Raw genomic sequence first — 17,886 nt, 5'->3', positions numbered from 1 at the left:
GGCTGGCACATTAGGAACACCAGCTCTCAATTAACCCCCGGCAGAGTTGGGAGCATTTTCTCTTTTTTTGCAAGACACAAGGTAATAATCATGGTTATCTTGCTAAATCACTGTTTCTTTCCATCGATTTTCACATTATCACAGCACAGGGGCCTCTGCAAGGTCTTGAGTTAAGCATCATCACCTACACTGCATCCTGTTGGCTGTCTTCTCCTTTTGTGGAGACAGGAATCTTGTGCACTTGGCAGAGATGGAAGCCGTGACAATGGAGAGATGCTTTTTAGTGTGTTCTGCTTTGATGGCTTGCCCTCGGGCTGGTTTATGTTTCAGTCTTTACTCCTATGAAGCTCGCCCATTTTCCAATGGATTTGCCCTGCTCAGCATAAGTGACAAGTCCTAATTTCAACAAACAGCTGCCTGAGTGTTCGAGTGTCCCACAATGTTTTTAAATGGCTTTACTGAGCTGAGGTGTAAGGGCTATGGCAACATCTCACTTGTCACCAATCAGAAGATTTGTCTCCATCATCTAAAGCTTTCTCTGTGAAGCCCAGGGCGCTCGTGGGTTCTTAGAATCAGCCTCCACACAGCCAGGGGAGAGACTTGCCATCAAACAAAAGCAAAGTTTGCCTAGGACTCTGAGATGGGGCATTGAGGGTGGGTCTTAACAGAGCAGAAGGAGATGTGGGTTCAGAAAGCTGAAAAGAGTCATAGACTATAGGCCCAACAAAGCAGAACTATTTGGATCATAATGAGTGATGTCAAGTAATTTAATGTGCTGGCACCATGCCAAGCAGTCTCCTGAGTATTAACTAACAAGTCTAGGGTGTTTGCTAGGTGCAAGACCTGCACTAACGATTTCTCAGGAACTAATCTTATCACCACCAGTACATGCAGACTCTGAGTCTCAGAACTGCGTCCTAGGATCATCTGGTTGGTGGGAGCCACTCCATTTTGTGCTAGGGAGGTCAAGGTGAGAGATCCTCATAAAGAGACTGGAAAAGAGTTAATGAGATGAAGTTGGTGGCAATCAATACAGAAAGGATATGAGTGGACCTTTCCAAAAGTCAACTTCCTAGGAGGAGTATATAAAGTGTTAAGATTGGGGTGTCTTATAGATCTACGGAAGGAAATTCTCTTCCCCAGTGGGGCAGTGCCAACTTCATGTGCATTATCAGAACGCCGTGACCTTGGAAACTGTAATATGAATGATGACATGGGAAAGCATTTATAATGGCAGATGTGTAAATCCATGTGAGATTTTCCCCATCCTTTTAGATCCGGGCCTTTGCAAATGTGACTTGAGTGATCTAGAGTTGCTGACATTTTCCAGGAATGCAGGTCTTCTTGAACGTATCCATCAAAGTCCTCTGATGGCAATGACAAATTTATATTCCTGAGACCTGAGCACTGATTAAAAGTATATGTTTTAAATTATGTTAAGAAGACATATGAGTGGCAAACGAAACCATGAAAAGGCGCTTAACACAGTATCATTATAGGAATGCAAAACAAACAAACAAACAAACAACATAATGAAACCTACCTCAAACTCATTAGGATAACCATTGTCAAGAGACTAAAAAGTTACAACACCAGTGAGATGTAAAGAAATAAAAAAGTTCATTGTTGGAGAGAATGAAAAATCGTACACCATTGCAGAAAACAATATGTCAGTAGAAAACAGAATTCTGTTTGCCTCAGTACTCCCCCTCATGGGTAGATACCCAGAATAATGAAAGCAAGAACTGGAAAAGATATGTGTGTGAGATATGTGTGTAGCCAACCTACTGTGGCACAAAGGTGAAGACCACTCAAATCCCTACACATTGGCGACAAAATGATACAGTGTGATATGTACACTTGAATATTATTCAGTCTTAAAATTTCGGAAGGGCCTTCTGATGCACACTACACGGACAAAACTTGAAGTTTATGTTAAGTGAAACATACCAACCATATAAAGACAAAGATTAATTTATAGACAGAGGTAGAGTGTTGGCTCCCAGGACTATGAGGGGAGATGAAGGGAGTCATCTTCTAATGAGTATAGAGGATCATGTTGGCAGGATGAAGAAGTGGTTGCACAAGGATGTGAAAGGGTATGATGTCACCAAACTGTGTACTTTAAAATGGCTAATATGCTGAGAGCTGGGGGCTGGAGAGATGGCTTAAGAGCATGCTCGTTTGGAAGCTGAGGGTTCCATTCCCAGCACCAACATGGCAACTCACAAATGTCTATAACTTAAGCTTCTAGGGGACTGGACACCCTTTGCTGTAAAATAGAAATAGTCTCAGAGGTTCATTATACAGAATGCATAACATACGAGCAATGCCCAGTTCAGCACATTGCATAAGGATTTAACTCTTGTGTACTTAGGAAGAATTTCCTTCTTACCAGGAAGCAGCTTATTGTTCATATTTATTTATTTTTTACCAAGAGAAACTTAAAGCAACTTCCTGAAGTTCCAAAGCCAGAAAGTGGTTGAGGTGAGATTCCTGGTCAAGCCACCGGGCTCACAGTCTATGTTCTTAGCCACCAGGACTCACAGGCCCTTCACACAGGCCTCTTTGATATTTTTTGGACATTTAAGTTGAGATTCATGTTTGAAAATGGAGAAAACCACCAGTGAGTGGAGAATGGATTAACCCTTTCAGGGGTGATAGCAGAAAAGGAAATGTGAGGAACCTGTCCCCCAAGAACAAGGTTTGGCTGTGGAACATGAGTGGAGTGTGAGAAAAGACTCCAGCACGGCTTTTCCCTAAATTCCAAAATCCTTGCTCTGGGCCCCTGTTGGAATCTAGTGGGGAGAGCAAACCCAACGATGGTAGGTGAACAGGAGATGAGACTTACCGGCCGGGGCAGACTGTACTGGTACATTTCTGGTCGGTAGGTGGGCACCCACTGCACTCCAGCCCTGGGCCGTGTCATGGTCCCCGGAGCACTGGTCACCACCTCTGAGTACGGCAGGTGCTGAGTGGAGCCATAGGTCTCCTGGTGCCGGCTTTGGCCTGCATGGCCAGCAGATGCCAGGCTAAAGGCTTCCTCCAAAAGCATGTGCATCTGCTGTCGGACTTCGTCGATGGAAGGCTGCGAGCTCAGTGTGGAGGTCTCTGAGTGGCCCTTCACCTGCCGTGCCCTGCCATAGCCCCGGGGCTCGTGGACTCTGTCCACGTTGGTTTCTTCTATGATCTCAGGCTCAGTCTGTGGGAATCAAACAGAGCGATTTGTTAATGAAGTGCTTTCCCGTATCCTAAACTATTCACTGGGATGAGTCAAGGAGCCTGTGCTAACTTAAGTCATATCCAGTGTGCTCTGTCTAGGAATTCCCACGACAGGAGCTGTCGGCTAGGCTTTACAGGAGCTGTTATAGTCTTCAGGTCTCCACAGCTACATCAGTGTGGCAGACTTGCTAATTAGCATAATAATGAGAAATGGCTTTCACTGATTAAATTAACAGCATTCTCAAAAATCTTTGATGCCTTTGGGTATAAGAATCTGGAGCACTGTGTAGCCTATACCCCAAAGGCCAGCAAATCGCTATAAATGAGCCTGGGTCCAGCCATTGATTAGGGAATTGTTGGTTCCCTGACTCCATTTATCACGAGCAGCAACACAATCTTCCTTCTACATACAGATGATCTACAAGTATAATGTGACATGAATGAACAGCTCTGAATGGGGCTCGGTGTCCTGTTTTCATGAGCATGCCACAGGAGTCAGATGTCTGCTCAAGCTTGAGATCTATTGATCTAGACCATTCTCTTTCACCTGCCTCTGTGAGCAGGGTAGATAACTGAGTCCCATTAGCATTCAGAGAAGTCTCCATGGACTGTCATCTTAGGTTGCCTGTTGATGAAGGTATGTTTAGTAAATTGTGTGTTATGTTCTGTGAGTGCTTATTCATTATCAGTTCTAAGGCACGCTGTCACACTGGCCATGCACAACCCTCAGAATGCAAAAAGCAGGAGAGAGGGATGGCTCAGGTGATACAGTAACTGTTACGGCAAGTGACAGATCTAAGGTGCACGGAGAAGCGAAAAACTAGGGCATTAAGGATACCCAGCCTGGGAGGCTGCTTTCCTTCCACTTTGTCATAAGTAAAAAGATGACATACTGCTTGTCAGAGGATCGAACAAGGAATCCGCGAATGTCTCTGTAAAGATTTAGACTACTAGGACAGGGTACAAACACGATGAGGGTAGTCTCCAGCATCAGCACACTCATCACCACTATTGCTGTTAGCCACACAGATGCTCCTGAATTTGAATGACTGTGTATATGAGGCACTTGGCTGCATAAAATATATACTGTAGGAAGGTATCAGTGGGTATCATTCACACAGGTAAGTCTTGCTCTCAAAGATCCCAGACATCAGAGCTATGCTATATTCATGTTTGTGCCGGATAGTTCTATGTCAACTTGACACAGGCTAAAGTCATCGGAAAGGAAGGAACCTCAATGATGAAAATGCTTCTTTAATTTTATTTATTTATTTATTTATTTATTTATTTATAATACTTTTTATTAGGTATTTTCCTCATTTACATTTCCAATGCTATCCCAAAAGTCCCCCCTAGTCGGCCATCACTGGAAAGAGAGGCCCATTGGACTTGCAAACTTTATATGCCCCAGTCCAGGGGAACGCCAGGGTCAAAAAGTGGGAGTGGGTGGGTAGGGGAGTGGGTGGGAGGGTATGGGGGACTTTTGGGATAGCATTGAAGATGAAAATGCTTCTATAAGATCAGGCTATAGACAAGCCTATAAGGCATTTTCTTAACTAGTGATTAATGTGGGAGGGCCCAGCCCATTGTGGGTGGTGCCATCGTGGGCTGGTGGTTATGGGTTCTATAAAAGAGCTGCCCGAGCAAGTCATGATGATCAGAGGAGTAAGCAGCACTCCTCCACGGCCTCTGCCCCAGCTCCTGCCTTCAGGTTCCTGACTTCCTTCAATGATGGACTTCAAATAATGGACGTATAAGCTTTTTCTCCCCAACTTGCTTTGGGTCATAGTGTTTTATCATAGCAATAGAAATCCTAACAAAGGCTGGGCAGTGGTGGCACAAGCCTTTAATCCCAGCACTTGGGAGGCAGAGGCAGGTGGATTTCTGAGTTTGAGGCCAGCCCAGTCTACAGAGTGAGTTCCAGGACAGCCAAGGCTACACAGAAAAACTCTGTCTCAAAAAAAAAAAAAAAAAAAAAAAAAAAAGAAAGAAAGAAAGGAAGAAAGAAAGAAATCCTAACAAAGATGGTGTTGTAAAAACACTTTTACTTTTTGTTAGTATTAACTTAGTACATATACATTTGTGAATAAATTAAAAACACAGCATGAAAAAGAAGTTAGGCATTAGGCATCTCTTCTACTCTTGTTGCCAAGTTAGAACTTGTCTGTATGTAGTTAAAGATCAAAAGTAGGCTCTCCATGTACCTTAAGACTAGGTTTGTTAGCAAACAATTATAGTAAGCAATTTCAAGTATTATTTTATTTTAACATACACAAAAGCAGATCATAGGATAGAACATAAAATTATCCTTTTATATGAGGACACATATGCCACTGGGGCAGTTTTAGAGAAAGGACTTTTGATCGTTGTCTGGGAAGTGGGTTTTCTTTTTTATTTTTCTTTTTTATTAGATATTTTCTTTATTTATATTTCAAATGCTATCCCCTTTCCTGATTCCCTCTGAAAACCTCCTCCCTCCCCCTGCTCACCAACCTACCCACTCCAGCTTCCTGGCCCTGGCATTCCCCTATACTGGGGCATAGAGCTTTCACAGGACCAAGGGCCTCTCCTCCCATTGATGACCAACTAGGCCATCCTCTGCTGCGTATGCAGCTGGAGCCAACAATGTTCCAAGCAAATGGCCCCAAGAAACAAGCTGGAAGTGGGTTTCCTAAAAGCCAGCAAACCCAGCAAACCCAGCTGTTAAGATTTTGCTTGGAGATATCCTCTAGATAATGAATCTGACTTCTAGAAGAACGTTTCTGTATAAAGCAGAGAACATTTGGAGTTGATTCAAAGCCCAAGGGTCTTTAATTTATGCTCCATTGTAAAGGAGAGGACAGAGAAGTTGAATGATTTGCTCAAAGTTGCCCGGAGGTGGGCATGTTGACCTGGGCATATCCCACTGTGCTCCAGGCTCATCAATGCTGATCGCTACCCCATGTGGCCTTCCTCCCTACATCTTCAATTCTCCCTAATACAGAATGGATAATTGGTGCCAGATTACTCCTGGGTGGGAAATTAATGTCACCGAGGTGATCTGAGCTATATTTTTGCCACTTTTCAGTACTGTTACACATCTGTAGTCAGAAGGGTAAATATACTGTGTGAATTTATAGTTGTGTGTTAGGCAGGGCAAGAGTCTTAGTAACGTATCTTCCTCTTCCTCTTCTCCTTAAGATCCTTGGGGTGGGGCTGTGCAATATGTGGGGTGGGGGTGGGGGTGAGCAGGGCACCTCTCTGAATTGGGTTAGTGAAGGTTAGCACTTCCTTTGGTACAGGGAAGTAGACACTATGCTGACTTCCCTCAGTGATGAACAGTGCTGTGAAGTGTAAGGCAAATAAACCCCCTTCTCCCCCAGATGCTGTGCTCATGGTGTTCTGTCACAGCAACAGAAACCCCAACTAAGACACTGTCTCTTGAATTCCAACTGTCTTAGGAAGGGCCACATCCCTCCTAACACCACAGTCCTTTGAGTCATCTGATGTCCACCTAGGAAGGGAAACACCTCCCAAGCCCTCTGCCTGCAGAATGGGGCCATGTTTGTTCTGGTTTTAATGGGACGAATACCGCTTTCAGCCTTAGTTACTCTTTAGGCTGTGTTAAGCAGACAGCAATTAGCAAAAACCTGACCCCAAAGGACTACCCTATAGGAGAGATAAATAGCAAGAGTGACTATAAACTGACAGAGGTGAGAAGCTGACATGCCAGGTACTGTTCCCAGAGCTTTGTATACACTGACTCTTTTTACTCTTAAGATAACCTACTGCAATATTAACATGTATGATTATTTTTATTGTACAGATGAGAAACCTAAGGCACTGAAAAGTCAAACAAAGCCCTCGTCCACTGTACACACACAAACAGATCTTTTACCATCCCGTATGTGTGTGCTCTGAGCAAAGCAGGAATAGACTTCTGAGACAATGACAGAGATAGAATAATTACTAAGATTATCTCAGAGACCACGAGGATAGACGCATCAGTATATAAACAGAAGTGCTTCGCAGCAATATCTGGCAATAAGCAGTTAACTGTTCCCAACTGCTCCTCAGGGGTTCTGAACTCCTCTGGGGTTCTGTCTGGGTTATGCCATCCATATCCCTCAATCCAGAGCTCTATGTCTGAAGCCATTGATCAGCTGTTAAGTGAAAGAAATCCATTATAGCCGGTATTCACGTTTCCTTGAGGACCTGTGCTATGCTTGCCCTGTGAGGAGTCTACCGCATGTATTGCCTTGCTTAGCCTCACAGGTACATAAAACAGATGTGTTCATTTTCAGATGGGGGTAGTGTGACCACTGGTTTACCTGGCCCTTGCCCCTTCCCTACTCTTCTGTTCGCTTATGATGTCTTATGCTTAGACATACACATGTGAAGCCTTCCCACATTGACTGATGGTGGGCTTGAGTGCAGAGTCTGTCTGGAGATATATTTGGGAATGAGAATGTATTTTTAAGCCTATTTAACCTGCAAGTTAGCGTATTTACTTCTCAACTTCCTAGTGAAAAATCCTGGGAAACTATTTTGTGTGTGTGTGTGTGTGTGTGTGTGTGTGTGTGAATTAATCAAAATATAATTCAGTAGAAATTCTGAAAGGAGAAAAAACAATGAAGCAATGACTGTTAATTATAACAAAACATAGAACACTCAGATAAGCCAAACAAAGAAAATTAAACCCATTGTAATCTGCCAGAATGATGACAGCTAACACCGTGACCTTTGTGTATGTCCTTCCAGATGTTTCTATGCATAGGGAAGAGGTTACAGATCATAAATGCCCAACACCTCCAATCCCGACCCCACACAGAACAGACAATGACACGTTGCCCGTGACAGTGACAGCCTTCCCTTCCAAGGCACTCATACTCTGACATCAAATCCTCTGGCTTTTGTGATAGAGAACAGGAAGTGGGACATCCTCTGGCTTTTGTGATAGAGAACAGGAAGTGGGGGCAGCAAACTTGAGAGAGGAAGGGTGTGGACTGCAGGGTTTTGTTTTTTTTTTTTGTTTTGTTTTTTTTTTTTTGTTTTTTTTAAAGTAGGCGTTTCCTAGAGAAGAACAAAAGTAGTTGTGACTGTGAAGGAGAGAACTTAAAAAAGACCACATCTTAGTCAGGGGTTCTCCTGCTATGATAAATAGCTCGGCCCAAAGCAAACTGGTGGACAGGGTTTGTTTGGCTTGCTCTTCACTTTACAATCCACCATCAAAGGAAGTCAGGTCAGGCCCTCAAGGTAGGAACCTGGAGAGAGGACCGAAAGCAGAGAAGGAATAACAGACACTGGCTTGTTCTCTATGGATGATGCTCAGCCTGCTATTGTTTTAACCAGGACCATCTGCCTAGAGCTGTCACCACACACAGTGAGCTAGGCATGCCCACATCAAGCACTAACTCAGAAAGCGCTAAGTAGACTCATCTATAGCCCGATCTTCTGGAGACACTTTCTCAGTCGAGAGTCCCTTTTCCCAGATGACTAGCTTGTGCTAATATGACATAAGACTAACCAACATGACCTCTGAGTATGATATCACATATGAAAAATATGAATTGAGGATTAGAGATGTTTACAAATTATTGCTGTTAGCATAGTTCTTTGGTTTAGATACTCTTTCAAAATATCCTGTCTGTATTATGATTTTATAAACAAAATAAGCATACACATGTATGCACATGGATACAAATATGTAAAGTTTTAAAAAGTTTATTTAACTTTTATTTATGTGTATGTATGTGTGTCTGTGTGAGGGTATGTCACATGCATGCAGGTGCCCTCAGAGGCCAGAAGAGGGTGTTGGAACCTTTGCAAATGGAGTCCAGGTGGTTGTAAGTCAATCTGATGTGGGCGCTGGAAGAACAGCAAATGCTCTCAACTGCTGAGCCATCTCTCCAGCCCCAATGTAAGGCTTAAAAAATACACTTTTTAAAATATAGTACACACTTATGTGTCTATATACTATTATATATAAGTACTATATATAATATTATATGTCAATGAATATCACTCATAAGAAATATTTTAAAGAATTTCATAACCATATTATAGGGAATTTTAAGATTACAGTTAATATAGCCTACTCTTTTCAGTGGTCATCTGATATCTCACTATATGCAGCAAACTGTAAAAGATATTCTTGTGACTAAACTTGTATATAGCCATGTGTTTACCCCTAGGCTAAATTCACACAAGTGAAATTGTTGATATAGAGAATATGCATATATTTAAGTTTTGGGGTAGTTATGAATTTTCTCGTGGTAGATTACAACCTATAGAAGAAATCAAGACCGTTCTTTCTCCCCTGAACACAGGGGCCCTGGTTTTGGGTGCTGTGCTGCCCTCACACAGGACAATCACCTGCAGTTCTAATCACACTGTTTTCTTTCTTTAAAAGAACTTTCTATATTTGGTTACTTTATTATTTTATGTGTTTAAGTATTTTGCCTAGGTGTGTGTGTGTGTGTGTACATGTGCACACTGTGTTCATGCCTGCAGAGGTCAGAAGAAGGAGTTGGATCCCCTAGAACCTGAGTAGAATGTATTCCTTATTACTGAGTCGACTCTTGGGCCCTACATGTTATTTTCCAAAGAGCAAGGGAGTCTCATACAGCAAGGCTGCCTACACAGAGGGTAAAAATGTATGTGACCTCAGTTTCTTTCTGAAACTCCCTGGGAACAAATTTGAGAGACATTATAGCTCTGCTAGGGACTCCATAGGACATATGAAACTACTTCACGAACTTAGTCCTACTGTTTGGCCTTGGGGAATATTTTGTAGCCTGAAGTCTTCAACAAAATTAATAACTAGTTTTGAAAAAAATACACTAATGGAAAGACAAGCTACTGACCAGCAGAAAATATTAGAGTCTATATTCAGGCTATGTAAATGACATTGATAAATGAATAAGAGATATCCAGTTTAAAAATGGTACATTATGCTTGAAAAGATACCTCAACAAAGGAAATTATCAAAATGTCCAACTTGCAGGTATCATCAGTAACTGGGAAAATTGTATCCCTTCAGATTCTGTAGAATGAGTTAAAAAAAAAAAAACCAGTCTAATAACAGTGAATGCTGGTGAGGCAGAGAAATAGGGTTGAATAGTCATTGCTGATAAGAGGGAAATGGTTTGATGCTTTCTAAGTTTGCAGTTTAGAAAAAAAGTCAGACCTATGTATCTACTCTACAAGCCAGAAACTTTATTCCGGGTTGTCTGAAACAGATGAGGGCATGTTTACAACATAGCTAAGTTCTCAGCGTATTTTTCATACTAGGTCTAAGGTGAAAACAACCCGAATATCCCACAATAGGGTGATGAATAAGCACATGACATTGGGTTTTTATGAGAACAGTAATAGAAAAGAACAAGACACTGGTAATGCAGCAGGATAGGCGAAGCTGAGCTGGAAAGTCAGATACATAGTATGTACTCAACAATTCATTTATAAGAGTCCAGGAGAAGCAGGGCTGTGATGGTGGATATCAGATAGGCAGTCGCCCCTGGACAGGTAGTGCTTGAAAGAAGAGAGAGGGAACTATCTGGGGTGTATGAGAGAGAGAAAAAAGTTTCATATTTTGATTAAGCTGATGGTCACAAGGGTATGCCCATTTACTACAGATATGAACAGTTTACTATAATATATCAGTTTCACCATGATAAAAGAAATAAAATGGGTTGGAACAGAGTAGCTGGTTTGGTGGGGGCTGCTCAAGGAAGATCTGCCTAAGGAGGTGATATTACCGAAGACCTGAAGGCAAAGGGGCTGGCTATGTACTTACTACAGGGCAGCCTAACAGAAAGTCTTACGGTAGGAAAGGGCTTGGAATGTGCAACAGAGAAAGGACCATTATGGAATGAAATTGTGACCCCCCAATTCACACCCTGCAGTGGTGCTCCCCAGGACCTCAGAATGTGATCCTGGTTGGAAAGTCAGAGTTTTAGAGGTTGATTAAGTTAAAATGAAGTGCTCTTCCGGCCGGAACAGCACCGGGGTAGCTAGAGCGCAGGGTCGGCTGACACCCGCCAGCTACCCACGACCCCCCGCCACAGGATTTTGAGACTGCTGGTGAGTGGAACACAGCTTCTGCTCCAGTCCAATCACGCGGGACCTGAGACTGCTTTGGTTGGGGAGGCAGAAATCCGGCCTGAATAGGGCCACAAGCCTCTCCGGTCAGAAAAGCACCGGGGTAGCTAGGGCGCAGGGTCGGCTGACACCCGCCAGCTACCCACGACCCCCGCCACAGGATTTTGAGACTGCTGGTGAGTGGAACACAGCTTCTGCTCCAATCCAATTGCGCGCGGGACCTGAGACTGCATTAGTTAGGGAAGCAGGAAACTGGCCTGAGTAGGACCACAGGCCTCTTCCGGCCGGAACAGCACCGGGGTAGCTAGAGCGCAGGGTCGGCTGACACCTGCCAGCTACCCACGACTCCCGCCACAGGATTTTGAGACTGCTGGTGACTGGAACACAGCTTCTGCTCCAGTCCAATCACGCGTGCTTTGGTTGGGGAGGCAGAAATCCGGCCTGAATAGGGCCACAAGCCTCTCCGGTCAGAAAAGCACCAGGGTAGCTAGAGCGCAGGGTCGGCTGACACCCGCCAGCTACCCACGAACCCCGCCACAGGATTTTGAGACTGCTGGTGAGTGGAACACAGCTTTTGCTCCAATCTTTAAACAGTGACAACAACAACAACTAACCCCAGAGATTACCAGATGGCGAAAGGTAAACGTAATAATCTTAGTAACAGAAACCAAGACCACTCACCATCATCAGAACCCAACACTCCCACTTCGCCCAGTCCAGGGCACCCCAACACACCGGAAAAACTAGACACGGATCTAAAAGCATATCTCATGATGATGGTAGAGGACTTCAAGAAGGACTTTAATAACACACTTAAAGAAATACAAAGGAACACTGGTAAACAGGTAGAAGACAGTAAAGAGGAAGCACAAAAATCCCTTAAAGAATTGCAGGAGAACACTGCTAAAGAGTTACAAATCCTTAAAGAAAAACAGGATAACATAATCAAACAGGTAGAAGTCCTTAAAGAAAAACAGGAAAACACATCCAAACAGATGATGGAAATGAACAAAACCATACTAGACCTAAAAAGGGAAGTAGACACAATAAAGAAAACCCAAAATGAGGCAACACTGGAGATAGAAACCCTAGGAAAGAAATCTGGAACCATAGATACGAGCATCAGCAACAGAATACAAGAGATGGAAGAGAGAATCTCAGGTGCAGAAGATTCCATAGAGAACATTGGCACAACAATCAAGGAAAATGTAAAATGCAAAAAGATCCTAACTCAAAACATCCAAGAAATACAGGACACAATGAGAAGACCAAACCTACGGATAATAGGAGTGGATGAGAATGAAGATTTTCAACTCAAAGGACCAGCAAACATCTTCAACAAAATTATAGAAGAAAACTTCCCAAATCTAAAGAAAGAGATGCCCATGAACATACAAGAAGCCTACAGAACTCCAAATAGACTGGACCAGAAAAGAAATATCTCCCGACACATAATAATCAGAACAACAAATGCTCTAAATAAAGATAGAATACTAAAAGCAGTAAGAGAAAAAGGCCAAGTAACATATAAAGGCAAGCCTATCAGAATTACACCAGATTTCTCACCAGAGACTATGAAAGCCAGAAGATCCTGGACGGATGTTATACAGACACTAAAAGAACACAAACTCCAGCCCAGGCTACTATACCCAGCCAAACTCTCAATTAACATAGATGGAGAAACCAAAGTATTCCACGACAAAACCAAATTCACACATTATCTCTCCACGAATCCAGCCCTTCAAAGGATAATAACAGAAAAAAACCAATACAAGGACAGGAACCACGCCCTAGAAACAACAAGAAGGTAATCCCTCAACAAACCTAAAAGAAGACAGCCACAAGAACAGAATGCCAACTTTAACAACAAAAATAACAGGAAACAACAATTACTTTTCCTTAATATCTCTTAATATCAATGGACTCAACTCCCCGATAAAAAGACGTAGACTAACAAACTGGCTACACAAACAAGACCCAACATTTTGCTGCTTACAGGAAACTCATCTCAGAGAAAAAGATAGACACTACCTCAGAATGAAAGGCTGGAAAACAATTTTCCAAGCAAATGGTATGAAGAAACAAGCTGGAGTAGCCATTCTAATATCTGATAAGATTGACTTCCAACCCAAAGTCATTAAAAAAGACAGGGAGGGACATTTCATACTCATCAAAGGTAAAATCCTCCAAGAGGAACTATCAATCCTGAATATCTATGCTCCAAATAAAAGGCAGCCACATTCATTAAAGAAACTTTAGTAAATCTCAAAGCACACATTGCACCTCATACAATAATAGTGGGAGACTTCAACACACCACTTTCACCAATGGACAGATCATGGAAACAGAAACTAAACAGGGACACAGAGAAACTAAGAGAAATTATGAATCAAATGGATCTGGCAGATATCTACAGAACATTCTATCCTAAAACAAAAGGATATACCTTCTTCTCAGCACCTCATGGTGCCTTCTCCAAAACTGACCACATAATTGGTCACAAAACAGGCCTCAACAGATACAAAAATATTGAAATTGTCCCATGCATCCTATCAGATCACCATGGACTAAGGCTGATCTTCAATAACAAAATAAATAATAGAAAGCCAACCTTCACGTGGAAACTGAACAACACTCTTCTCAATGATACCTTGGTCAAGGAAGGAATAAAGAAAGAAATTAAGGACTTTTTAGAGTTCAATGAAAATGAAGCCACAACATACCCAAACTTAGGGGACGCAATGAAAGCATTTCTAAGAGGAAAACTCATAGCTCTGAGTGCCTCCAAAAGGAAACTAGAGAGAGCACACATTAGCAGCTTGACAACATACCTAAAAGCACTAGAACAAAAGGAAGCAAATTCACCCAAGAGGAGTAGATGGCAGGAAATAATCAAACTCAGGGGCGAAATCAACCAAGTGGAAACAAGAAGAACTATTCAAAGAATCAACCAATCAAGGAGCTGGTTCTTTGAGAAAATCAACAAGATAGATAAACCCTTAGCCAGACTCACTAGAGGGCAAAGGGAAAGCATCCTAATTAACAAAATCAGAAATGAAAAAGGAGACATAACAACAGATCCTGAAGACATCCAAAACACCATCAGATCCTTCTACCAAAGGCTATACTCAACAAAACTGGAGAACCTGGATGAAATGGAGAAGTTCCTAAACAGATACCAGGTACCAAAGTTGAATCAAGATCAGGTTAATGATCTAAACAGCCCTATATCCCCCAAAGAAATAGAAGCAGTCATTAATAGTCTCCCAACTTAAAAAAAAAGCCCAGGACCAGATGGGTTTAGTGCAGAGTTCTATCAGACCTTCAAAGAAGATCTAATCCCAGTTCTTCACAAACTATTCCACAAAATAGAAACAGAAGGTACTCTACCCAACTCATTCTATGAAGCCACAATTACTCTGATACCTAAACCGCAAAAAGACCCAACAAAGATAGAAAACTTCAGACCAATATCCCTTATGAATATTGATGCAAAAATCCTCAATAAAGTTCTTGCTAACCGAATCCAAGAACACAACAAAACAATCATCCACCCTGACCAAGTAGGTTTCATCCCAGGGATGCAGGGATGGTTCAATATATGGAAATCCATCAACGTAATCCAGTATATAAACAAACTCAAAGACAAAAACCACATGGTCATCTCGTTAGATGCGGAAAAAGCATTTGACAAGATCCAACACCCATTCATGATAAAAGTCTTGGAAAGATCAGGAATTCAAGGCCCATACCTAAACATTATAAAAGCAATCTACAGCAAACCAGTAGCCATCATCAAAGTAAATGGTGAGAATATTGAAGCAATCCCTCTAAAATCAGGGACTAGACAAGGCTGTCCACTTTCTCTATACCTATTCAACATTGTACTTGAAGTCCTAGCCAGAGCAATTCGACAACAAAAGGAGATCAAAGGGATACAAATTGGAAAAGATGAAGTCAAAATATCACTTTTTGCAGATGATATGATAGTATATATAAGTGACCCTAAAAATTCCACCAGAGAACTCCTAAGCCTGATAAACAGCTTCGGTGAAGTAACTGGATATAAAATTAACTCAAACAAATCAATGGCCTTTCTCTACACAAAGAATAAACAGGCTGAGAATGAAATTAGGGAAACAACACCCTTCTCAATAGTCACAAATAATATAAAATATCTTGGCATGACTCTAACTAAGGAAGTGAAAGATCTGTATAATAAAAACTTCAAGTCTCTGAAGAAAGAAATTATAGAAGATCTCAGAAGATGGAAAGATTTCCCATGCTCATGGATTGGCAGGATCAACATTGTAAAAATGGCTATCTTGCCAAAAGCAATCTACAGATTCAATGCAATCCCCATCAAAATTCCAAATCAATTCTTCAACGAATTAGAAAGTGCAATCTGCAAATTCATCTGGAATAACAAAAAACCTAGGATAGCAAAAACTCTTCTCAAGGATAAAAGAACCTCTGGTGGAATCACCATGCCGGACCTAAAGCTTTACTACAGAGCAATTGTGATAAAAACTGCATGGTACTGGTAAAGTGACAGACAAATAGACCAATGGAATAGAATTGAAGACCCAGAAATGAACCCACACACCTACGGTCACTTGATCTTCGACAAGGGAGCTCAAAACATCCAGTGGAAGAAAGACAGCATTTTCAACAAATGGTGCTGGCACAACTGGTTGTTAACATGTAGAAGAATGCGAATCGATCCATTCCTATCTCCTTGTACTAAGGTCAAGTCTAAGTGGATCAAGGAACTTCACATAAAACCAGAGACACTGAAACTTATAGAGGAGAAAGTGGGGAAAAGCCTTGAAGATATGGGCACAGGGGAAAAATTCTTAAATAGAACAGTAATGGCTTGTGCTGTAAGATTGAGAATTGACAAGTGGGACCTCATGAAACTACAAAGCTTCTGCAAGGCAAAAGACACCATCAATAAGACAAAAAAACTACCAACAGATTGGGAAAGGATCTTCACCTATCCTAAATCAGATAAGGGACTAATATCCAATATATATAAAGAACTCAAGAAGGTGGACTCCAGAAAGTCAAATAACCCCATTAAAAATGGGGCTCAGAACTGAACAAAGAATTCTCACCTGAAGAATACCGAATGGCAGAGAAGCACCTGAAAAAATGTTCAACATCCTTAATCATCAGGGAAATGCAAATCAAAACAACCCTGAGATTCCACCTCACACCAGTCACAATGGCTAAGATCAAAAATTCAGGTGACAGCAGATGCTGGCGAGGATGTGGAGATAGAGGAACACTCCTCCATTGATGGTGGGATTGCAAGCTTGTACAACCACTCTGGAAATCAATCTGGCGGTTCCTTAGAAAATTGGACATAGTACTACCGGAGGATCCAGCAATACCTCTTCTAGGCATATATCCAGAAGATGTCCCAACCGGTAAGAAGGACACATGCTCCACTATGTTCATAGCAGCCCTATTTATAATAGCCAGAAGCTGGAAAGAACCCAGATGTCCCTCAACAGAGGAATGGATACAGAAATTATGGTACATTTACACAATGGAGTACTACTCAGCTATTAAAAAGAATGAATTTATGAAATTCCTAGCCAAATGGATGGACCTGGAGGGCATCATCTTGAGTGAAGTAACACAATCACAAAAGAACTCACACAATATGTATTCACTGATAAGTGGATATTAGCCCAAAACTTAGGATACCCAAGATATAAGATACAATTTGCTAAACGCATGAAACTCACGAAGAATGAAGACCGAAGTGTGGACACTGTGCCCCTTCTTAGAATTGGGAACAAAACACCCAGGGAAGGAGTTACAGAGACAAAGTTCGTAGCTGTGATGAAAGGATGGACCATTTAGAGACTGCCATATCCAGGGATCCATCCCATAAGCAGCTTCTAAACGCTGACACCATTGCATACACTAGCAAGATTTTGCTGAAAGGACCCAAATATAGCTGTCTTTGTGAGACGATGCCGGGGCCTAGCAAACACAGAAGTGGATGTTCACAGTCAGCTATTGGATGTATCACAGGGCTCCCAATGGAGAAGCTAGAGAAAGTACCCAAGGAGCTAAAGGGATCTGCAACCCTATTGTTGGAACAACATGATGTACTAACCAGAACCCCGGAGCTCTTGTCTCTAGCTGCATATGTATCGAAAGATGGCCTAGTCGGCCATCACTGGAAAGAGAGGCCCATTGGACTTGCAAACTTTATATGCCCCAATATAGGGGAATGCCAGGGCCAAAAGAATGGGAATGGGTGGGTAGGGAAGTGGGGGGCGCTATGGGGGACTTTTGGGATAGCATTGGAAATGTAACTGAGGAAAATATGTAATAAAAATTAAAAAAATTAAAAAAAAAAGAAAAAAAACCCTAAAAAAAAAAAAGTTAAAATGAAGTTATCTGAGTGCACCCTAGCTCAACAGTACAGATGTCTCTCTAAGGGTGGAGATATGGACACAGACATCCACAGAGGAAGACAGCGTGAGCACTTGGCAGGACTTCCATCCGCACACCAAGGAGAGAGGAGATTCTCTCCACCGCTCCCTACAGCAAACGAGTCCT

The 17,886-nt window shown here is 42.1% G+C and overlaps 1 protein-coding gene across 6 annotated transcripts in view; it reads right to left on the bottom strand.

Annotated features, from left to right (window-relative positions):
- Positions 1-17,886, bottom strand: part of Kiaa1549l (KIAA1549 like) — a 295,926-nt gene that overhangs the window by 20,898 nt on the left and 257,142 nt on the right. For all 6 annotated transcript variants that reach the window (XM_085834607.1, XM_029474421.2, XM_085834608.1 and 3 more), the window contains one exon: positions 2,852-3,202. In XM_085834607.1, the coding sequence (XP_085690733.1) occupies positions 2,852-3,202 (351 nt within the window). The remainder of the gene's footprint in view (positions 1-2,851; positions 3,203-17,886) is intronic.

Source organism: Mus caroli, unplaced genomic scaffold (assembly GCF_978045245.1).
Source record: "Mus caroli unplaced genomic scaffold, Mus_caroli_1 scaffold_2, whole genome shotgun sequence".
Taxonomy (NCBI): Eukaryota; Metazoa; Chordata; class Mammalia; order Rodentia; family Muridae; genus Mus; species Mus caroli.
Note: the sequence above shows the minus strand (reverse complement) of the source record. Positions and strands in the feature narration are given on the sequence as shown.